Below are 25,331 nucleotides of genomic sequence, written 5' to 3' on the forward strand. Positions count from 1 at the left end.
TGAAAAGTGCTTAAATGGTCAGAAGGTACATAGCACATAATTACATCATCTTTTATTTTTCTTAAACTTCCTGATGTTGAAGGGAAAATGAGTAGAAAGCAGAGAAGGCTGGAATGAGGCAGTGAATCAAGAAAATGAATAAATTAGTTTATTTTTACTTTAATAGCTGAGATTTTATTATATTACTCTTCATCCTTCCTGTGATCCTTCCTATAGATCCAGATGGTTTCTTTCTAATTAGAATTGATTTTTTATTTTCAGATGGAGAGGTCGATTTTGGCATGTTCTCACAATCTGAAAAAGCTCTGTATATTTTTGCTTTCTTATGTTAGCCTTACATAATTCCTGGAAGTATATAAGAAACTGCAGAATAGTAAAGGAGAAGTATTCAATGAATTAATGAATTATTGGTGGTCAATTTTTTTCAGTTATATAATTTTAGATAATGTTTGTGTGTATAAACTAAAAATTAGTAGTAAGCTTATTTTCATGGAGTTAAAGGTTTAATAAATTGTCTAAGTATTCTCATTTTTTGTAACAGCTTTATTGAAATATAATTCATACCATACAGTTCACTCATTTAAAGTGTATACTTCAGTGTTTTTAGTATATTATGTGTTGTGCAGCCAGAAGCACAATTAGTTTTATAACATTTAGATCATCACTCCAAAAAGAAACTCCATACCCGTCAACAGTCACCTCACCCACTCCCTCACAAATCTCTCAGCTTTAGTTTTAACTAGTATTCTACTTTCTTTCTATAAATTTTTCTATTATCATATTTCATATAAACAGAATCATACAATATGTGATCTTTTGTGACTTTATTTTTGTGTCTTTATTTTTATTGCTGAATAATATTCCATTGTGTGAATATAGCACATTTTGTTTTATCCATTCATCATTTGATCAACATTTGGGTTGTTTCTACCTTTGGCTGTTATGAATAATGCTGCTGTACACATCTGTGTACAAATTTTTGTGCAGACATGTTTTTATTTTTCTTAGGTAAATGCCTAGTATTGGAACTATTGAGTCATGGTAATTACAATTCACTTTTTGAGGAACTGTCAGACTGTTTTTCAGAGTAGCTGTACCATTTTACATCCTCATCAACAGTGTATAAAAGTTTTTGTTTCTCCACCACACTGTCTGTTTGTCTGTCAGAGTATATACATCCTCACCAACACTGTCTTTTTTGTCTGTCAGAGTATATCTATCCTAGTGGGTATGGAGTATTTACCTCACTCTGACTTTATAACAAGGATTATAAGCCATCATTATTAGTTTTCACTTGCAGGGTCATAAAAAATGAAACAGTGGCAGGTTAATATTGATGGGTAGAGTGATTTTGTCCCAGACTGAGCTTATTGAGGGTATGAGTATCAGACAAGAGTAGTGAAAAAGTGAGGTGAAATTAAAAGTCATAAATAAACCTTGTCTATTCCATAGTTTTATATAAGTGAAGTATACTTCTAAGAAATGAATCTTGACAGTCTGATTTACATAATGTTGATTAATTTCAAATTAAAATATACTTTCATTAGGTGGTTGTACTCTGAAGAATAAATCTAGTCAGTCATTGGAATATTGTGCTGAATTACTGGGTTTGGATCAAGATGATCTTCGTGTAAGTTTAACTACAAGAGTCATGCTAACAACAGCAGGGGGCACCAAAGGAACAGTTATAAAGTAAGTCCCTGAACTCACTGCTCTGCAAAAACTCTGCCTTGTGATTTCTAGAGGAAAAGTCTGTTTTTGAGAACACTGAGATTTAAAGTTGATCTTTATATATGATTCATTCTGTTCACTGTAATGTTCTAAATCATGTGCTCAGTAGATCAAAATTCTGTGCATCTCGCAGCAGTAAATCATAAAAATTAATGCTTACTTCTGTATCTATTAAAGTTGTTCTTTAAAGATATATTGTGAAATTTATAAGAGGTTTACTTTTTTACAACTATGAGAATATGAGTTGTTTTACTTAACAATCTAAAAACATTTTTTCAGAACATTGTATATTTTGAGATATAATGTACTCTTAAAGGTGAGATTCAGTGTTTTTAGTATATTTACAAGGTTGTGCAATCATCACCATTAGTTTCAGAAGGCAATAGATCATTTTAATTTAAAAGTGATTTTTCTTGCAAATGGCATGTGCTAAAACTTCTGTTAGCAAATAGTGAAACTGGAAACAAAATTTGAAGCCTTGTTCAAATTAATGGCAGTTGCTTGAATCGCACATATTCTTATAATTTATATTGAGTTTTGATTGGATTTCCTTAATATCATAAACATTTTTAATCTAAAAATTATTATATAAGTTGAATTTAGACATTCTCTGTGCTTATAATTTTAAAGTCAGAAAACTTGCTTGAAGTTTCTACAGCCAGCTTGGAATGACTTGAGTAAAGTTTTTAACTAATGAACAAAGTTGTTGGTAATATTAATCTGCATACATGCTCACCACTCTCCTGGACATTCATTAGAGTTTCAAGGCTAATTGAAAGTCATGTAGTTTGATATATATTGTAAACAAGGCTAAAATTATCATAGCATTTATTCCTAGTTCATTAATGTTGTAATGAAGAAATATCTGCTTCCTCTCTGTAAATAATACATTTTTTTTCATTATTATTTGTGACCAAACCACAATATTTATGAAAAAAATGGCCACTATTTTAATGGCATCCCTATTTCCTTATAGTTAAAATTCTGCTCATAACTATACTTGGAAGAACCATTATTCAGGAGTTATAATGTAAAGAAAGAGTTATTAGGAGTAAATAGAGTAAAATATTTTTAAAAACAGAAAATGAATCTTCTATTAAGTAGAACTCACTTTAGTGAAACACTCAGCAGATGGAATTTCCTCTTACCTTTAGGATTCTTCATTTATAGGAAATTATAAGTGACAAGAGAATAAGAGTCTAGGCAAGATTTTTAAAACCAGTAACCAAGAACTTCTAGATTGTGTCTGGGTCTATATGTATACTTTTGGCTCAACATCCTATGTTTTAGGAATTTTTGTTTTCAGTACTGGAAAATAAAATTGATATTCAGTCATTACTCTGAGGCATTGTAAGATCTTCATTTGTGGGGAAATAGTCAGATCCTCTATCCCTTGCTAAAAGTAAGGCAGGCCGTGAGTTCCAGTGACATATTTCAGAAAAATTATCAACAAATTAAAACAAGAAAGATTAAAAAAACCTTTTAGCCACTCAAGAAATTTGGTAGCTTTTATACTTTGGAAAATATTAGCAAGGCGTGCTTAGCCTGATTCATTGCTGAACTAATTCCAAGTTATTCTTTTTTTAATAAATTTTTTTATTTTTTCAATTATAGTTGGTATACAATATTACATTAGTTTCAGGTATACAACATAGTGATAAGATATTTATATAATTTATGAAGTGATCACCCCAATAATTCTAGTATCCATCTGACACCATGCATAGTTATTACAGTATTATTGATTATATTCCTTATGCTATATTTTACATCCCCTTAACTATTTTGTAACTACCAATTTGTACTTCTTAATTCCTTCCCTTTTTTTACCCATCCTTCCAACCCCCCTCCCATCTGACAGCCCTCAGAATGTTCTATGAGTTTGTTTTTGGTTTGTTTGTTTATTTTGTTTAGATTCCATATGTAAGTGAAATTGTATAGCATTTGTCTTTCTCTGTCTGACTTACTTCACTCAGCACAGTACCCTCACTTCACTCAGCACAGGTCCATCCATGTTGTTGCAGATGGCAAGATTTCATTCTTTTTTTTTGGCTGAGTAATATTCCATTGTATATATGTACCACCTTTTTTAATCCATTCATCTATTGATGAACACCCAGGTGGCCTCCATCTCTTGGCTGTTGTAAATAATGCTACAGTGAACATATGGATGCACATGGCCGTTCAAAGTAATATTTGGGGTTTCTTCAGGTAAATAGCCAGAAGTGGGATTACTAGATCTTTCTTTGTCTCTTGTATAGCCTTTATTTAATGACTATTTTGTCTGGTGTAGGTATTGCTAACCTAGATTTTTTTTCATTTCCATTTTAATGAAATAGCTTTTTCCATCCCTTTACTTCAGTTTGTGTGTCTTTAGATCTGAAATGAGTCTTGTTTTCTTATCCATTCAGTCACCCTATGTGTTTTGATTGGAGCATTTAATCCATTCACATTTAAAGTAATTGTTGATAGATATGTAGTTATTGCCATCCTTATTTATATTTTTGATCTTTTTTTCCCCTTAAAGAAGTTCCTCTAACAGTTCTTGTAATATTGATTTACTTTGCTGTTGATGAACTCCTTTAGCTTTTTCTTGTCTGGGAAGCTCTTTATCTGTCATTCGATTCTAAATGATAGCCATGCTGTGTAAAATAATCTTGGTTGTAGGTCCTTGCTTTTCATCACTGAGTATTTCATGCCAATCCCTTCTGGCCTGTAAAGTTTCCGTTGAAAAATCAGCTGACAGTGTTTTATGGGAGCTCCCTTGTAGGTAACTACTTGATTTTTCTCTTGTTGCTTTTAAGATTCTCTCTTTGTCTTTAACCTTTGGCATTTTAGTGATGATGTGTCTTTGTGTGGTCCTCTTTCGGTTCATCTTGTTTGGGACTCTCTGTGCTTCCTGGGCTTGTATGTCTGTTTCCTTCACCAGGTTAAGGAAGTTTTCCATCATTTTCTTCAAACAGGTTTTCAATTCCTTGCTCTCTCGCTTTTCCTTCTGTTGCCCTTTGATGCAAATGTTGGTACTCTTGATGTTGTCCCAGATGACCCTTAAACTTGTCGCCATTTTTGGTTTTTCTTTCTTCTTGTTGCTGTTCTCATTGGGTGATTTCTGCTACCTAATCTTCTAAATCGCTGATTCAGTCCTCTGTATAACCTACTGTTGATTCCCTCTAATACATTCTTCTTTTCAGTTGTTGTGTTCTTCATTTCTGACTGGTTTTTGTTTTCTGTCTCTATGTTACAATTCTCATTGAGTTCATCTACTCTTCCCCTAAGTTCATTGAACATCCTTCTAATGAGTATTTTGAACTCTGCATCTGGTAGATTGCTTAGCATGTGTCCATTTTGTTTAGTTCCTTTTCTAGAGCTTTGTTCTGTTCTTTCATTTGAGACATGTTTTCTTTGTCTCCCCATTTTGGATGCCTCCCTGTGTTTCAATGTATTAGTTAGGGCTACTAAGTATCCTGGTCTTCGTAGAGTAGCCTTATGTAGTAGGTGTCCTGTGGGCCCACTGGCACAGTCTTCCCTGGTCACCTGAGCCAGGTGCTCCAAGTGTGTCCTGTTTATGGGGTGTGTACCCTCCTGTTGTAGTTGAGCCTTGGTTGTTGTTTTTTACATTAGTAGGAGGGATTGACCCTTGGGCTGATTGGTTGTGAGGACTGGCCATTGAGGGGCTGACCCTGTGGAGCAGGATTCACTTCAGCAGGGCTCTGAAACCTTCCCAGTCTGCCCGTTGGGTGTGTTGTCCACGGATGCAGTCCTGGGTGGTGCTCAAGCTCAAAGCAGGGCACCAGGCAGCAGGGCCTCCTGGGAGGGACTCCACAGCTGGCCACGTTCATCTGCAGCCTGTGCACTGCCTGGGGCCACCTGGCAAGAGTCACCAAGCAATCTGCAGATGGCCACCACCCATGCTGGGCTTAGAGGTACCTTGAGAGGTCAAGCTGAGAACTGAGTCTGGCTGCTGTTAGTGCTGGGCTTGGGGCTTCTCAGCAAGAGGTATTGGGTGTACCAAGGCCAGATGCTGATTGTTTGGGTTTTGTGAACCTTTCAGAGATTTTAGGAAAGTTTGTAACAAGAGCCAAACCAGTTCATTGGTATGGAAAAGCCCCTGGAGGTGACTTGGGTTGGCCTGCAGGTTGTGGGAGGAGGAGGGTTGAGTCTCAGGGAATCACTTGGGTGGGACAACCTGTGTCAACCAGGTTGATAGAGACTCAGATATGGGACAGGGGAAAGTTCAACAAAGGAACAATGGATTCTGCCAGCACTTCTGTCTAGGGGATAGCTGCTCCTCCAGCCCTCATCCTGAAGCCAGACAATTCAGTTCCTCCCATTTATCCCTGCTGCTGTTAGAACAGCTGCCCCAGCACTGGAGCTCAGAGCAAGTGAGTCCGTCAGTGAGTAAGTCTGTGCACAGGCCCTTTAAGAGGAACGTTTGTGACTCCCTCAGTCCTCTCTCTTACTCAGCCACAATCTCTGTCTCACTCAGCCATAGTCTCCATTGGTTTTTACAGCCAGAGGTTGTGGGGACTTCTCTTCCTGGCCCTGAAACCGTAGGCTGGGGAACCTAATATGTGGCTGGGACCCCTCGCTTCTCCAGAGGTCCTTCGCAGCCAAGATGGCCCTCCTGATTCTCAACCACCACATGTGGTTGTGGGACCAGCCCATTTCATGTTTCTGCCTCTCCTAACATTCTTGAGGTGGTCTCTTATGTATGTCCCGAGTTGTAGGACTTCTGTCCAGCCAGACCTCTGATAACTCGCAATGATGGTTGTCCTGTAGTTTTAGTTGTAATTTTGATGTGATTCTAAGAGGAGGTGAGCACAGTGTCTACCTACTACACTATCTTGACTAAAAGTCTCCACATTATTTTTATTATTAAGAAAACTTCAGTGACGAAGACGTATAGTAGTGCCCTACAGTTGCTTGGTTCCTTAGAGTTATTTCTGGGGCCCAAGGAAAGACTGGCAAAAGCACAAGTAGGTGGTCCTTAGGTGTCATTTCCCCCATTTTCTCTTTGTTTTGGAGCAGTTCTTTTTTATGTTTTATTATGGAGTATTCATGTAACATTAACTTTAGGAAAGGATTTCACTGTAGGAAATATAAATTGGAATTTTTAGAAGGGATTCAAGTATCAGTCTGGTCTGAGTGACTGTTAAGGTCACTTCCAAATTATACATTCTTTTCTGGTATTCCCATGGTCCCCATGCTTACTTTTATGACTGCATTTAGTGCAGTGTTTGGAAATTCTCTTTTATGGCAGTCTCTCTTCATCAGACTGTAATTTTCTTGAGGACAAGGGTTGTGTATCTATATCTGCAGTATTAAATACTGTTATATCATGTAGTTATTTTTATTAAATTGTACAGTTGGACAACTCAGATTTTAAGATGTAAACATTTTTTTCCTAAACAATGTTAAACAAGTTACTGAACTTTTAGTTATCTTGAATTAAACACAATTTCTTTTGAATTTAAAGAAAGTCAAAAGATTATTCCTCTGAATAATTTTTTATACATTCAGCATATATAGCGAAGTATAAATTAAGGTTAAAAAGAATTTTGAGCCTAAGATCCTTTACTCAATAATAGATTTCTCATCTAATTGTAGATAATTCCTTTAGTTCTTCTTTTATATTATTCCACTTAACCCCATTTGTCTGCCTATTCATAAATGACCTTTTGTAACTATTTTTTTCTTCACAATAAATATACTTTGATCTTGTTATCTGACATTATTTTCACGATTATTACTTTGAAGAATTTTTATTGATATAGCCTTGTTTTATAGGGTACCACTGAAAGTGGAGCAAGCAAACAACGCTCGTGATGCCTTGGCAAAGACTGTCTATAGCCATCTTTTTGATCATGTGGTAAACAGAGTAAATCAATGTTTTCCTTTTGAAACATCATCTTATTTTATTGGAGTTCTAGATATTGCAGGTTTTGGTAAGTATAGTTTTGTTTGTGAGTTCGTAATTAGTTGCTTGATATATATATCTATTTTTGCTAGGATTTTTAAAAAATTTTATTATTAGTTTTAAGTATACAGTACATTGGTTAGACATATAGTTTATAAAACAATCTCCCTAATTGCTCTTTCTCTCCTCTGGCTCCCTACCTAGCCGTCACATTATTGCTAACTGCATTCCCTATTGATGTTTTTTCATTTAGTTTTTCACACATATTTAAAATTTAAAAAACTCTTTCTCATAATACCTTAGGATAAGACACTGGTCCACCTCAGGGCACACTCACGTAGATACCCACACTCAATTCAGACTGGGATAATTTAGACAGACCAGTTAACCTAATGTGCACAGCTTTGGGATGTGGAAGGTACCCAGAGAAAACCTATGCAGACATGGGGCAAATGTGCAAACTCCACATGAATAATGGTCATGGCTGGGAACTTAATTTTTTTTTTTTTCCCATTAGTGTAATAACAAAATAACATTATCTGAGAACCTGCTGTGGTTAGGAGATATCTCTATACTCTTAAATGAATAAGAGTACTAGTAATAAAGAGAATTAAGTTATTAAAACTATTGACTACAGTGTAGAGCTAGATACCTGTTGACTTAGCATGTAGACTAAATTTATTACCATGTATAAAAATTAATTATTAATGCTATTTTCAGTTAGTTTCCACCAAATAGATAAGATATCAGGATAAATATTTGAGAATATCTACAGAGCTGTGCAACTAGAATTGGAATGAGTCACCAACATCTGCGTGCTACTTTGTCCTGAATAACTGTGTTGTAAAAATCTCTAAACGTGACCATTTTTTATTGGGCTTTTATCAGTGTGAGCATTCCTTCTGGCTGTGTATGAGTGGTATCTTCTTCCTCTTTTGTAGTTTGTTTGCTTTTGCCAAGGGAAGGTCTGAGTGTTTACATTTTGAGAGGGGTAGAGTTTTATTTTAATGTGATATGTATTTTAAAACTTATAATAAATTATTACCTTTTGTTCAAAGGTAGAGAAACACTTATCACTGACTTAAGATATTGCATCAAATTTAGCAACACACACACGCACACAGAATTATTTTAGAGCTGTAGGGATCTTAGAGATATTGTACTACAGTCCCTTAAATTTAGAAATGAGTTAGTATCCATAACTTTTTTTATGACTAATTTTACAGATGATACAGAAAAAATCTAAAGTGCTTGCATTTTAAGTCATTTTCTTTAATTAGGTTACTTTAATACCTGTGCCTAAAAAAATCGTTATAAGTTACTTACATATTATATGTTCTACTATATGACATTTATCTCATCTGACAAACACTTTTTTTTTGTCAAGCAGGGTATTTTTAATAATTTTAATGCCTAACAAACTTTAAATCTTGAAATAAGAACATCTGGAGAGTATAGAACAATTATGTCTATTTTTTACCTAACCTTCAATTAAGCATTGATACAATAAAATTTTATTTAAGATAAATTTATTAATATGAAGTTGATCTGATGATGACTCTTGATTCTGGTGTTATGTTTTCAGAATATTTTGAACATAACAGTTTTGAACAATTTTGCATCAACTATTGCAATGAAAAACTTCAACAGTTTTTTAATGAAAGGATTCTGAAAGAGGTAATTACCATTACAATTTCAATTTAAGAACTGCATTAACCTATATTAAGTTTCAATGAACAGAGACACACTGAAGTTACCCTGATTGATGTAGGTAAATGTAAGGTGGCCCAGGGAATCAGAAACCCAGCATAGGCCCTGGTGGTTTAGCCATTGCTCAGGCAGATCAGAAGTATTAATGGTACAGCTTAGGAACCCAGTAAAAACTTTAATAGGCACCTCTTCAGAAGCAAACATCTATTGCTTCTACAAGCCTTGAAATTCTGCTTGTTTCTTTTTCTGTTTCTGTTTCTTTACTCCTGCCACTGCCACACAACTGTCTGCTCTCATCCCTGACCTTGGCATCTCTCACCCTTCCTCAGTGTCTCCCTGCTTCTGCCTACTCTGCTACCTTCTCACCATCTGTGTGTGTCAGGAAAGCCACCAATTAAGGAGATTCAATGGGGCCACTGGCCTGGAGTGCCCTTAGACAGTGCGTTCCCTGCCATGCTACCTCTTACACTGCCAGTCAGCTGTGAACAGTGTGCCTTTGGCCGGACACCAACTCTGGTCCAGTAAGGAACTTCCTGCCACAGCTTGTAGTAAATAACTATGGCCATTGCCAAGAGTCATAGTCCCAAGTCAAGGAAAGTTACTTTATAGTTGTTTAAATTATAGAGTGAGTAAATGTAGCTTTGGATCAATTGATTTGTGATTAGGCTCACCATTTTTCCTTTAGTCTTTGAATTCTTCAGTCAGTACTCTTGACTTCCTTCCTTTGAGCTATTTGAGATATGCTTTAATGAATGAAGGTAGTAGAGTTAAAGAGAACTCAGAAACAATCTAGTTCAGCCCCTTATTTTACAGTTGAAGAAGCTATTTCCCAGAGCAGTCCATTGACTTTGGCAGGTCGAACCTACCTTCCTGGCTGCTGGCCCACAATACTGTATTCTCGTGATATTAGCATTGCTGTTTTCTAAGTTCTCTTCTCCACTGGAAATATGAAACATTTTCTTTTCTATTCTTATCCCATTCTTCTTTTCCCACATTTTTCTTATGTTTTTTGTCGTTATGGGTTTTCCAGCACCATTCCAGATTTTATACCTTTACTTATATACTATAGTTAAACCAATTCTGGCATAAATATGCAGGTAAAACAAGTACTTGTCAATTAAGAAAATTTATCTGAAAATGTTTTATCTAGCTGCATTAGGTCTTTCATTGATATGTGAAGTTTTACCTGTATGCTTCTCACTTAATATACTCTAATTCTTCCCTGTATCTGGACTTCCCTTCCATGCTTCTTTATTCACTGCAATCTATGGCTGCTTTCACACTGCGATGGCATAATTAATTGACTAGCTGTGACAGAGACAATATGGCCCACAGCTGAATATATTTACTATCTGGCCCTTTACAGAAATATTTTGTGGATTAAAATGGCTATAACACCGATCTCTGTATTCGTGCATACCTGCTCTGCATATTTCAAGAAAAATGTGCTTATCTGCAGAAGGGAACATTTCCACATATGTAAATCATATGTTTTGTTGACCATTTAATTTTTTATTTCACATTGCTTTAGGGGCAGGGATTTTGCTTCCCTAATATTTCGTAAAACTTCTCAGCCCCTGAACTCATTGGTATGAACTTTGTTCTCTGGCTAATCAGTAAATGTTATGATCATAAATGTCACTAAGCAATGAATCCATTTTATATCACATGGTATTTCCATATCTTTGATGATGATTATTTCCTTTTAGGAACAAGAACTCTATCAAAAAGAAGGTTTAGGTGTTAATGAAGTACATTATGTGGATAATCAGGACTGTATAGGTATGTATTTTTTTTTTTTATTCCATTTTTGGGAAATCTGGGAAGTTATAGTGAATGCTTTTACTAGTAATTTTTCTGTGCTCTGTGATTGATATTACTGATTATGGGAACTTACTGAAACTGGTATTTGAGAGAAGTTTTACTCCTATAGTATTTTGAGGAAGTTATTTTTCAAACCAAGTCGCTAAATTCAGTGTTGAAATTTTTCCTAAAATTCCTTTTATGTACAGTGATGAGTATTTTCTTTCTTAAACAACTAACATGTGAATAATTGCTAAAGCCATAAAGGGATTTATTATCTCACATGAATAAGTCTTTAGCCAGGCTCCAGGTGATTTGACAGGGTTTGGCTCTGCCGTTTTGCTGATCTCTTGTTTTTGTTTTCTGTGCGTTGGCAGCACCCTCTGGCTGGTTGCAAGTGGGCTTCACAAGTTCCGTGTGTCATATCTAGATAATACTGTGCAGCATAAGAACAGAGTCTATATTTTTCTTGTCTGTATTTATCAATAAAGAAACCTTTGTCACCACTGAGCTAGTACTCAGTCTTTCTTTTCTTTCCCTTCCCAGCTCTAAATTCAACCATTGGGAAAACCGTGTTTTGAAAACCCTATTTATCAGTTGAGTCAATAATTGTGTGCTGGATTTGGACATGATGGTATTACAATAATAATAATGCTTGGCATTAGTATAACTTTTCAAAGCACTCTCACATCCTAACTGGTCCACTCAGCATTCCCTTCACAACAATATCTTTTTTCAGATCTCTGTGCCTTTGACTGTGTGGTTTGTTATCTTGGCTAGAACTCCTCCCGTTCCATTATCTTTTAGCCCACTTCCACATCTTTCTACATCTATCAAAATACTTTTATTTAAAGCTTAGTTCAGCATGCTCTCCCACCTTCACCAACACTAATTGCCCAAGAAGTATCATTTTCTGACCAATACAGTTAGAATCTTGTTTTCTTTTCGCATGTCCTATAGCTTTCAGAGTCTGTCCCATTTAACTGTTCTTATATACTGTATTTAAGCAGTTTACATTTTACAGTTATTTTAGACAAACAGGAAATTCAAACAACATGACTGAAAGCATAAAAATGTGCTGTTACTGAAGTTTTGCTAGAAGCAATTGAGGAAATATCTGTAAGTAGTTTAAATAAAAGCTATGCAAAGCTTCTGTGGTTTTACTTCATTTTGAATGTAGATATCATCTGGAAGAGGAGAAATTTCTAGTTCTTTGGCCTCTTGTCATAGCTTACAAACGGAGTGGTTATTTCTTTATGGAGCTATTTTTCTAAAACCTATATGATGTTACTTTCTAATAAATTGCCCGATTTAAAATAAAATCTACCTGCTCTCTGTAGCTTTTGAGAATAGTTACAGAATCACCCGTTACATTGTTTCTGATCAGTCATTGTAATTTTTGATGAGTACATTGTTCACATATCTTTAAAATGTTATTTTTACCATTTCATATTTTGATTTTTTGAAATAGATTTAGTTGAATCAAAATTAGTGGGAATATTGGATATTTTGGATGAAGAAAGTCGCCTTCCCCAGCCAAGTGATCAACACTTTACATCCGCAGTTCACCAAAAGCACAAAGATCATTTCCGACTCACTGTGAGTTTGCCATTCCAGCGTTGAGACTCTGGTGGGAAGAGAAATCTTTAGAAAGATGCCCTAGAAATTAGATAATTAGAATCATAAGTTATGTAGGGCTTACGGCAACTATAATTTATCTGGCATAGCATCTTCTATAGATGAGCATTTAATTTATATATACATATATATTTTTTATGATGATGATCTGTCTAACCAAGGTCCTTTTAGCTGATTGGAGAGTACATTTTACCTATCTAAAATGTACAAAAAGATTTACCTGTTGTTTTTATGTTTTCCTTTCTGAGTGAAATGTCCATCAGTTGCTTTGTGTTGTATCATGTGACCTGTTCACAATCCAGGGGTTAGCACCTAGCATAACAAGCAGCCATCTGTCTGCACATTTGTAAGATTAACAGTGTAGTTTGTGGCTTAGAGTCTGACTGGTGGAAGCAATCCATATTAGCTAGTGATTAGCCAATTCATTCTGATGCTCTTTCCTAGGGAGTTTTTAATGGAAATTATACCCAGAAAGGGATATAGAAGCTGAAGCAATAAAAGAATTAGCTAAAGAGAAAAACAGATACATAGAGCGGTAGAACTAAATGGAAAGTACACTTCTAAATGGGCCAGAATCCTGGTTCCCTGGGCTGCTGTTGGATCATAGAGTTGTGCTTGAGTCCATGTGGCACTGAAGAGTTGGGCTGTTCTCCATGAGGATGGACTGTGTGGCCATTGAGGTGTTCCCTGTATTTACCTAATTCTGTATTTACACTCAACCATCGTCATCTGAGGTAGTTTAAGCACAACTCTGTGCTTGTACCCAGAAAGAGCTGACTAGCACAGAGAACCATGGATGTTATAATAGTCCTCCCTTATTCGTGGTTTCACTTTCCGTGGTTTCAGTTACCAGTGGTCAACCATGGTCCAAAATATTAAATGGAGAATTCCAGAAATAGACAATTTAATAAACAATTCATAAGTTTTAAATTCTCTGCCGTTTTGAGTAGCATAATGAAATCTTGTACCATCCCGCTTGGGACACGAATCATCTCTTTGTCCAGCATATTCACACTGTATATGCTCCCCACCCGTTAGTTACTTAGTAGCCGTCTCAATGATCAGATCCACTGTTGCAGTATCACAATGCAATTGCAGTTCTAGCAACCCCAATTTTACTTAATAATAGTCCCAAAGTACAAGAGTAGTGATTCTGGCAATTCAGATACGCCAAATAGAAGCTGTAAAGTGCTTCCTTTAAGTGAAAAGTAAAAGTTATTGACAATAAGGAAAGAAAAAAATTGTAAGCTGAGATTGCTCAGATCTATAAGAATGCATCTTCTAACTGTGAAGTTGTGAAGTGGAAAAAGAAATCCTTGCTAGTTTTGCTGTCGCACCTCAAACTGCAAAAGTTATGGCTATAGTACATGCTAAGTGCTTAGGTAAGATGGAAAAGGCTTTAAATTTGTGGATGGAAGACATGAACAGAAAATGTGTTTTGAATGGCAACAAAGTGTTGCACCAGAAAGTGTTAAACTTGTATGAAGATTTCAGCAAGAGATCTCCTGAAATGAGTGACCACATTCATATAACTTTTATTACAATATAGTTATTATTCTTCTATTTTAGTTTTATTCTTGCCATTCTCATTGTACCTTATTTATAAATCGAACTGTATCATAGGCATGTATATATAGGAAAAAACGTAGTATAGTTGACCCTTGAACTGTGCAGATTTTTAAAAATCTGCATATAAGTGGACCCACGCAGTTTAAACCTATGTTGTTCAAAGATCAACTATTTTCAGTCCATGGATGGGAATCACCATATGCGGAGGGCTGACCTAAGTTATATGTGGATTTTCTGCTGAAGGGATCAGTGCCCTCTGACCCTCATGTTGTACTAGGGTTAACTGTGTAGTAGGGTTTGGTACTATCTGCAGTTTCAGGCACCTGCTGTGGGTCTTGGAAGGTATCCCCAGAGGATAAAGGAGAACTACTATAATTTCATCCACGAAGATAGGTGCTGCCTCATTTTATAGAGAACAACAAAGCAAGAAAGGAAGGAAGAAGGAAAAGCAGAGCTACTTAGAGTTGCAGATGTCTCTCATACTACTGTTTATTGTTTTGATATTGTAGTGTATAACAGTCATTGCCTTGATGGATCCAGATCGATCCAGGAGTTTAAGTGACTGATAACAAGTATTCTTATTTCCATACATCATTAAGAAAAACGTGTTTGGTAAATAGGTTTGAATGCATTTGCTTGAAAAGCTGATGTAATTGTGATAGCCTTCTTTAGAGGCTGGATCCCATAACCACCTGTTCTGTTGACGTGAAGTTCTTCTGTATTCTTAAATATTTCTTACCATGTGGAGCCTGTCTTACTTCAGTGGGGATAGAATTAAAATAATATGTATCCTCAACAAAAATTTTGCTAACATTAAAGCTATATATCTAGTCCTATTTATCTACTGCTTGTTGGTCTTCGTTATCACCAACCTGTGGATGTTTGGTTAATTTTACCATGAGTACTGATTGCTAGTCGACAAAATTGTGACCAGGGTCTCAGAGACATACAACTCTAAGGACATCAAACTAAAGCATTGGGTACAGGCTTTGGCCACTTTTCTCAAAAGAGAACAGGAGCAGACCAGTAAATTCTAATTTGTGTAGACCATTACTTTTGTTGTATGTCTTTGGAAATAAAAACAATTACCATTTATCGGACACTTAGCACATGCCAGACACTCTTCTAAGGGTTTTACTTGAATAATTTTATTTAATCCTCATAATAATCATCTGTGGGTAGATCCCGTTTGTATTCTCATGCTAGAGATGGGAAAACATGCACAGCGAAGTTAAGTGACCTGCTATATTCAGCACAGTGAGGAAGTGGCGGATTTGTAAATGAAGTAGGCAGTTCAACAGGGCCCTCACCCTCACTCATGCTGGTGTATTGCCTCACATGGAGATGAGGCATTGTGGTCTCCCAGCTCTCTCACATGGAAAAAGCCTGGTAATGTTCTGAAGTCAGCTTTTCTATTATTTATTTATTTTTTAAAAAATTTTTTGAAATTTATTTATTTATTTTATGGTGACATTGGTTAATGAAATCCAATGTTTCAGTTGTACACTTTAACAGTTAAGGCATATATAAGCTTTTCCATTTTTGAATGAGTTTGTCTTCCTTAACTTTGGGTTACTTCGAGGGTCAGATGTGATCTTTTATGTGCAAAAATTTTGGAAACTTAAATATGATCCAAATATGAGATGTTATAATTTAGATAATACAACCCTGTAATGATCTCATTTCCTTAAAATAGATTCAAGCTCATTGTGTAAACACGAAGATGTATGGTTTAAAATAGTGGGAGAGTTCCTGTGGCGATATCAGGTGTTTCTTTAGAACAATGCTTCTCAACCTTGGCTGCACCTAGGAATCACCTGATGTAAATGGTATAGGCCGTAGGAGGTTTAAAAGTTCTTTTAGGTGATTCTGATTCAGCAGCCAAGGTCAAAAACCACTTTTAAACATAGGTCACTTTATAAAATGCCCACTATGTTTTGCATGTGCTTCTAAATAGTGGTTTGGTGGGTTGGTTTGTTTGTCTTACTCCTCTTTTTCCCCCTAAGATTATAACCAAATATTTGCTAGATTTCATTGGTATTTATGGCTTCCTAGATGTTTATAAAGCAGTATAATTGTGTAAAGTGTGAGATTTTTAAAATAATTTTAAATGTTTCATATCTCAGATGTTTTCTAAAGGAAATTATGTGATATGTTTTTGATAATTTAATTATCATGTACGTATAATTTAATAATACATGTATCATGTATGTATGTATTGTTTTTCAGGTTCCCAGAAAATCTAAGCTAGCAGTTCACAGGAACCTCAGAGATGATGAAGGATTCATTATCAGGCATTTCGCGGGGGCAGTATGCTATGAAACAGTGAGTAATTTTTAAGAGGAGAAAACCATTTGATGTTGAAGCTGCACCATACAATACGGTAACCACTAGCCATATTTGGCTATTTAAATTTAAATTAAATGTAAAATTCATTTCCTCAGTATATTGGCCCCACTTTATGTGCTCTATGTCCACGTTGTCTGGTGGTGACTTCATCGGACAGTGCAGATATAGAACATTTCTGTCATCCCAGAAAGTTCTGTCAGACAGCGCTGTGTTAAGGGATGTTATCACAAGGTAGATCAAATCATTCCTTTTTGCTTTGTTTTTCAGACCCAGTTTGTGGAAAAAAATAATGACGCTTTACATATGTCTCTTGAATCCTTAATATGTGAATCCAGGGATAAATTTATACGGGAATTATTTGAATCATCCACAAATAACAACAAAGATACTAAACAAAAAGCAGGAAAACTTAGTTTCATCAGTGTGGGAAACAAGTTTAAGGTATTTGTGTTAAATATGTTACTTGAATTTTCTTTTACTGCATTTAAAATAAATTGTTTTATACTCTATAGTGAATAATGTAGATGCTGTCAGAACTCTCACAAGTGAAGTTCAAGAGCAGACCCTGCACTCTTGATATTTATATGCAAAAAAAAAAAAAAAACCCAAATAGGTGTAGTAATTGAACATACAGAAATTTTTGTAATTTTATGAATGTGTTTTTTCTTGGTGCTTAACATATCTGATTGCTTCTCCTAATGTTCTTGCTTCTGCTTACTGTCTGGTTGACCTTCAAACCTTCTCTTTCCCATGTGTTTTCTGCTTCCTTCCTCATTCAGCAGTTTTGTTTTAGCTGGAGTAGTACAGCTCGGGATGGCTAGAGAGGACTAGTTGAGTTGAGAGAGGAAAAGCAGGCACAGCCAGGGGCTTCAGGTAAATGATCAACTTCATGGACTCCTATTTATAGAGTGGCTGCCATGTTAAAAAAGATCCCGTCTTAAGTTACTGAATCAGTTTGTAATTCATTTTCAACGTGTTTTCTCTCACAGTGCATTATGAGTTTGCATATTGTGCTAAAATTTGACTAAAGCTTTTAAATACTTCTGTAAAAACTAAATGCTCTGTATCGCAAACCCTTCAAATTGCTTATTTAACATTGAAGAATATTTCATTTGTTTTATTAATTTTGGATCAGGAACTTATTGTTTTAAAAACTCTGTAAAAGATAAGTGCTCTGTGTGGCAAACCTTTCAAATTGCTTATTTAACATTGAAGAATATTTCATTTGTCTTATTAATTTTGGATCAGGAATTTATTGTTTGAGATCTGACAAGGACGAGGAATTGTCACACGAAGTGTCTTAGAAACAGAACACTAGTAATTGGTTCTAATTTTTGAGTATTTAGCATAAAAAAGATAATTTAAAAACTTTTGTGTCACAAAGTCAATGAATAAAATATTACAACAAATAGAACAAAGAAATAGAATTAATTTCTCTCATACATTTCCATAAGTATTATATTTATATGAGAACTTTACCTATATTTTCATTATGTGTATTTTAAATGTTAAAAAAATGATGTAATTAAAAATAGTATTTAAGTATCAGAATACTGTGATCTAGTGGTATAAGCCTCCTGAAATCCCTTGTGGATTGAAATGGGCTCCAAATAACTAACTTGATAAAATCATGTTTATAAAGCTAATTTTTTCAAAGCTTAAATATAGGAGAAAGCTTATAATACATTTTCAGGTAACTGAATAAAAAGTTTTTAACTTTGTTATAAGTTATATTCATTCATTATGAGTTTCTGATTCTCTTGAGCAGTATTTTTTCTCTTTGGATTTTCTCTTATTCTTAAATTCTTGAATAGACATATGATAACAGATTAATGTAATGACATGTATGTTATTTATTAAGTATGTTCCTACTATGATGTTAGGAATAGTATTCCTGGTAAGGACATACTTGAAATTTTATATAATATAAATAAAAACAAAGACATTCTTAAAAATTTTTGGATTAAAGTTTTTGGATTATTCTTTTATGTTGAGACTTGAAATGCCTTAAAATTGATTATATGCATTAAAATATATCTTACACATTAAACTGCTGAAAGCTATAAGTGGGTGATATTGTTAATAATAAAATTTCATATGTTCTTTATGAGACACTTTGAAATGAAATATTAATAGTAATTCTTAATTTTAACTAGAATAGCTTATTAAATTCAAGTCATGTGAGGCAATAAAACAAAAAAGGTTCGCATTTACAGTAATACTTCAGTTATCCAGCATCACTGAGAACCAGAAGTTCTCCACTGAAAAGTGATATTTTCAGGTTATTAAAACCTAATCCTACTACCATTGTTAGTGTTTTGTAAAAGTAATTCATTTTGATGGAAATCTTGTTGTCATCATATACACGAAATAAAAACAAAATACAGATAAAGCACCAGTTGCGTAAGGCTGTTGATCCTTGCGATTCTTGACGGCCCTTCTTTGCTATTTGACATTCTTCCCTCTTTTCTAAGGTGCTGTTTGTTTATTTTTGCTGCTTCTACTCTTCTGATTTACTCTCCGATTTCTTTTCTATCTTTCTTTTTTTTTTTTTGTGAATACCGTGCTTGGTCTATGGATTAACAAGCATGGACTTTGTGACAGTTGTTTTCTTTCCAAATTAGTGGCTCTCATACTTGCTTTTCAGTTGTGTGATGGTCCAGATTGATTTTCTCTTAAGCCTGGGATGTCTGAAGTATACTGTACTGTAGTGTCATGGTAAGAGAGCGAACTTTGGTGTCAGGCCCTGTGTTGAAATCTCAGTTTTGCCATGACTAGCGTCAGGTTCTTAGGCAAGTAATTTATCTCTCTGGGCCTCAATGCTTTCTTTCTCCTATAAAACGAGACCAATAATATATTCTTAATTAGAACTGTTGTGCAGTTTAAACATGATAATATCCATGAAAAGCTTTGAGCACTGCCTGACTCATAGAAAGCATTCACTAAAGTAGACCCATTTTTACTATTAAATATAGTTATGATTGATCCAGTATGTTAATTTAAGGAAAAACATCTTAATTTATCTTTTGTAAGCAGAATAATAAGCACCTTAGTAGAAAATCAATAAAAGTTTGACAGAATTTACTTTGCTGAGAAGTAAAGCAAATATATGAAAGCAAATGTAGAATAAATTATAATCACTTAGTATTATTAAAAACAGGAAAACATAGTAAGCTGTAGTGTATTGTCAGTTTGTTTTTTGTTTTTGTTTTTTTTTTTTTGAGAAAACTATCCAAACTTTTAAAAACAATTGAGACATGAAATGTTTTTAAATGGTAAGGAGAGTTTCTACAGCTAGGCAGGGCAATTTTATTTCTGATAAATGTTTTATAAAACAATCCTAATATATACTATTAGTGATTATTTTAAACATGTCTTCATTCTTAATGGAGTGGACACAAACTATACCAGCTTGTCACATATTCAAATACTTCTTTGTTGATCTTTTATTGAATGCATCCCCAGCATTTTTATTTACTTTCTTCGTTGCCTGTATACTTTTTCCTCATTCACCCCACCTGCAAGCATGCGTGTATTTTTAGTATTGTTCATTTTCAGTCTTTTAATTTTACAAGTTCTGTATAAATAAGTTATTGTCCTTGGCATTTTATTGGCTATACGTTTTGCATGTTACTGTCTGTTAAAGAGTGTGTGTACCAGAAGTTGTTAAATTGTAATGTGTTATATGTCTATGTTATTGCATGCTATTTTATTCTAATGTTGGAGATCTAATATTAACTTAAGACATTGTATACTTTTGCTTTTTGAAAAAATAAAGTGATTTGCTTTCTTTTGCAGACACAGTTAAATTTACTTCTGGATAAACTTCGAAGTACTGTGAGTACACTTTAAAAACACAGAGTTTTAAAATAGCCCTCTTAAACTGTTATTAGTATTTACTCTAATAAGCACAGTAAACCTAAAATGATTAGAAATGCATTTTAAACCAAATTCCCCCATTAAAAAAACCTGAATTTTAAAATGGTTGTCATTTTGGTTAGGTTTGTTCCGAAATAAGGTCAAATATATATGTGAAGTCAAATTATTTTATAAATATATAGAATTCTCTGAATATTATTAAGTTAAGATTTTCCTGTAGTTTGAGGAAAGTGAAAATAATTAGTTATTATGGAGAAGGAAAATGTATTTTTTAGGATTAAAGATAATGCATACAAGTCATTTTCATTTTATTATTTTAATAGTCACATTCTCCAACATGGTATGGTCGATATGGAAAAAAATGGACATAATATTTTTATGTTCTGTTATAGAGACAGTATTTCCTAGGAGGGTATTTTATCATCCAAATATAGTATTACTTTTGTGATTTATAAGAAGAAAGCATTTCTTCTAAAAAGTATTCTAAAAGTGTTTGTAATGCGCATCATTGTTGAAATAACTATTAAGTTTTGCAAGATGTGACTTTGAAGAGAAACAATTGCTTTGATGTCTCGTATATTAGCTTCAGTACCCAAGAGTTTCATTGTGTACATATCTGTATTCTTTCTGCCTCATTCAACAAATCTGATAACTGATTCCAAACGTATGCCTTTAAGCTTTTAAAAATATTCCTTAACAAATAAAACTTTAAAATGTGCAGTGCTGCAGCTTAAGGACCTACCGTATATTTTTGAAGTAGAATAAAAAGATTAATTTTTTTATATGTTGGCCTAGATTTTAAGAGGCTTAATTTACTCCTCTTGTCATACAACAATTATCTTATCACAGAAATATAGCATACAGATACACTTAAGAGTAAAATAAAATCACATGTATGTCAGCCAGTGAAATGTATTATTTAAATATGTTAAAATTTCCACAATGAGACTTTTCTTTTTACAATAACACAGCTTTTGACACTCAAATCTAAAATGTATTTTAAAAATATTATTAGTATATAATGAAGAAAATTTTTTCAAGCTTTAAATTATAAAAGTATGCTAATAAAGTTTTAAGTTCCTTAGTGAATATTAATTTGTTTTTTAAATTAAAAAATTATTTTTATTAAAGTATAGTTGGCATATAATATTATATTAGCTTCAGAAGTACAACATAGTGATTTGACATTTGTATACCTTAGTGATTATTTTAAAAAGTTCATATGTTAATGATAATATGCTCTGAAAGTTGCTGGTATTCATAGAAATAGAAAAATAAGAATGCTCTATATATTGTCTTTAAAAGTACCTTTATTCTCCTAGGGAGCCAGCTTTATTCGTTGTATCAAACCTAATTTAAAGATGGTAGGCCACCACTTTGAAGGTGCTCAGATTTTGTCTCAACTTCAGTGTTCAGGTATTTCCATATTTTTATAATCTATACCCGTGTGTTTCAGGAATCTAAGCTCAAATACAATTTAATATGCCCAGTGTTTTCACTGGACATATTATAAAATATAAGATTTTTATCTTATATTTCCTTTATATAGAAAAGCATGGCTGGCAAACTGGGCAATACTGGGGTACAGTTTAATGTGAAATGAAACTGTGACATCACTGACATCACTGAAGTAAAATTAATAAAAATTCTTCAAGTACAAACAGATCTCCCTTAAGTCAGTTGCTTTCCTATGGCCTCTCAGTTCAGCAGTACCTCATTTCTCATTCCCCACAGAACTGAGTCAGAAGATGGGTTTCAGTATCCTTGCTTCCCACACCACCACTTCTAAAAAAAAAAAAATGAAAATAGAGTGCCTTCGACTTCTGTGGAACTTTTGTATTTTTGGTTAGACTATCACTTCCTCCCTCTCAACCCTCACATTCTAAACTTGCTCAGTCACAAAAATCCTAGGCACCAGGATCACTATTTATCCTTTACTCCATGCCCATTCTCCATCCCTACTTGGTAACCCTACTTATTCCCAAGATATCAGTCCTCTCCCTTCCTTTTAATCCGTCTCAGGCTTTTAGTACTCTCTTAAACGCTTTTTGCCTCTGAGTCCTTATTTTGCTCCTCTCAGAGGTGGATTTATTATAAAGGTGGGTCAGCAAATCTTCAGGGTCCCCCATTTAAATGGGCTCCTTCCAAAGCCCTGCACCTGGTTTTGTATTTTTGACTAATTTGTAATTATATGTGTACCTTTTTTTTAAAAAAAAAATAAACAAAACAAAAAAAAACAGCCTTCCCTCCAACTGAAAAAACTTCAGACCTCCCCGATCTGGATTTACCCTTGACTCCTCACAAAACTTTAGCCTTTGATGAATCTGATTAGGTCCTTTCTCTTCTGCACAGATAAGGTAGGCAACACAGATTGGCATTATTACAAATTCATGATCACTAACCTTTAAAGGGCTCTCAGGCCCTCCCTGTCGAATTTCCCTGGTCAGTATATTCTGTTCTCTGTGGAAACCAGTCAGACCCATCCTGCTCTCCTCAAATCTCTAAGCCTCTGCCAACAGACAGCCTCACTGCTTAACAGAAAAACTCAAAGCTTTACCTGTCTGCTACCAAACACTTCTGCCTATCTGCATAACCTTCCCTCCTATTAAGAAAGTAGAAAGTGCCCCTCTTCTTAGTCAAGACTATCGTACTTTTGAATCCATCCTTTCCTACCTTCTCCTGAATCTTCGATATTGATTATATATATTGAACCATTCACTTTGAGATGAATCTCTCCATTACTGTTTAAACATGTTAAAACCTTGTCTTAATTCCCTCTCACCCACATTCCTTTCCAGCTACCTCCCTATCTCTCCTCTCACTTTTTGTTCTCTATATTTCCTTTTCTCTGCAAGAATGTTCTTGTTCTCTTAGTTTCCTGCCTTCCACTAACTCTTTTACTCTAGAGAATTCAGCTTCCACCTTGACTAGCCCAACAAAATAATTCTTGATAAGGTCACCAGTGATTTCCTTAATCCTAAATCAAATGTTCTTTTTGTAGTCCTTATCTTGGTGGACTTCACAGCAGCATTTGACTCTGTAAAGGGATCTGACCAATCCCTTTTACATATCCTCTCCTTGATCTTGAAACAGCACGTGACCTTGCTTTTGTTTTGAATTCTCTGGCCTTTCCTGACTCACCTACAGGGTCATCTACTGCCACCTGAAAATTATTTATTAGTTTTTTAGGCTTTGGATTAGGCCTGTTTTCCTTCTCATTCTTTGTTACTGCTGTCCAGTATATAACTTTTCATGGCAATGGAAATAGTCTATATTTGAGTTGTCCAGTATGGTAGCTACTAGATACCTATGGCTGTTGAGCACTTGAAATGTGTCTCGTATAACGTTGGTACTGAATTTTAAATTTTATTTAATTTTTTAAAATTTAAATCGTCACTTGTGGTTAGTACAACCATAGAGCATGTGGCTAGTCGATACCATATTAACATAGCTATAGATTCTCTAAGTCTCTCCAAGTCCCTTTGGTATGACCTCCTAAACAGTGTCTCCCCCCACCCCCCATTTATTGAGATTTAATTGACATATAACATTGTATAAGTTCAAGGTGTACAATGTGTTAATTTGATATAGTTACATATTGCAAAATGATTACTACCATGGCATTAGCTAATACTCCCATCAGGTCATATAATTACCTTTGTGTGTGTGTGTGTGTGTGTGTGTGTGTGTTGAAAATATTTAAGATCTACTCGCTTAGATCTGCTCCCTTCTAGTGAGACTTAGTACTTACTAATCAGTTGTCACCCTTTCACCTGGCTTTTTGCTGTAGCTTCCTAAGTATTCTTGCATCTGCTCCGTCTGTGGTTTACATACATCCAGAATTATTGCTTTACAACTCAAGTCTGATCATGTCTTTTTACTGCTTAAAATGCTTTAATGGCTTCTGATTATTATTAGGGTAAAGGACAAAATCCTAGTAGGTTATGAGGCTCCCATGCGGTCTGACCCATGTGTCCCTAGCTTCATCTCTTTTCACTCTCTTCTCCCTGTACTGCAGTCACACAGGCCTTTTTGTTACTTAAATGCTCCATATTTCTCCCCTCCTATCACAGGGCCTGTGTACATGCTGCTTCCTCTGCCTCTTTTGTCTTCATCTTTCACATTTCAGCTTGATTGCCATTTCCCTATGAAGGCCTTTTTTGATATCCCTAACCAAGAATGGGGCCGGAGTTAAAGGGTGCTGAGTGCCTTCATTTCACAGTCCTAAATTTTGTATATACTTGTATAATTACTTAATTTTCCCTTCCCTTAACCTATAAACCCCTTGAGGGCAGAAACGATGTCTCTCTTGGTTTGTGCATATATCCCTGCCTCCTAGCAGTGCAAGGCATATATTAGACTCAGGAGATTTTTGTTGAATGAAATTCATAGTATAGCAAATACGGAGATTTATCTGTGGGTAATTTAACAGATAGTGGAAAGTTAATTCATATCTGCTGTATTCCTGTATACAGTATAGATGTACTTTTATAATATTTCTTTAGATTTCGATTGTTTTTACTGTGAGTTTGACTTTTCCCATTTAAATTTCTCTTTAGAGTTTGTTAAGCCTAATAGAATAAATCATTTATTTCCTAAGTGAGCATTTTGTGTCCTGGAAAGTCAAGCATGTTTAGATTTAGCTGTATATACTATTACATTAGCAGAGTATGGCCTTATTGATGCTCTAGCTAGGATTCCTGTTTCAGTAGCAGTATATTTCAACATAACTGAG

General features: G+C 34.7%; 1 protein-coding gene across 1 annotated transcript in view; it reads left to right on the forward strand.

The window, feature by feature from the left end:
• The window catches only part of MYO6 (myosin VI), a 148,336-nt gene that overhangs the window by 91,907 nt on the left and 31,098 nt on the right, over positions 1-25,331 (forward strand). Inside the window, exons 12-20 of the mRNA XM_023525103.1 lie at positions 1,548-1,692; positions 7,519-7,676; positions 9,234-9,325; positions 11,068-11,140; positions 12,633-12,760; positions 16,598-16,693; positions 16,985-17,158; positions 20,516-20,554; positions 21,919-22,012. Of these exons, the coding sequence (XP_023380871.1) occupies positions 1,548-1,692; positions 7,519-7,676; positions 9,234-9,325; positions 11,068-11,140; positions 12,633-12,760; positions 16,598-16,693; positions 16,985-17,158; positions 20,516-20,554; positions 21,919-22,012 (999 nt within the window). The remainder of the gene's footprint in view (positions 1-1,547; positions 1,693-7,518; positions 7,677-9,233; positions 9,326-11,067; positions 11,141-12,632; positions 12,761-16,597; positions 16,694-16,984; positions 17,159-20,515; positions 20,555-21,918; positions 22,013-25,331) is intronic.

Source organism: Pteropus vampyrus, unplaced genomic scaffold (genome assembly GCF_000151845.1).
Source record: "Pteropus vampyrus isolate Shadow unplaced genomic scaffold, Pvam_2.0 Scaffold526, whole genome shotgun sequence".
NCBI lineage: Eukaryota > Metazoa > Chordata > Mammalia > Chiroptera > Pteropodidae > Pteropus > Pteropus vampyrus.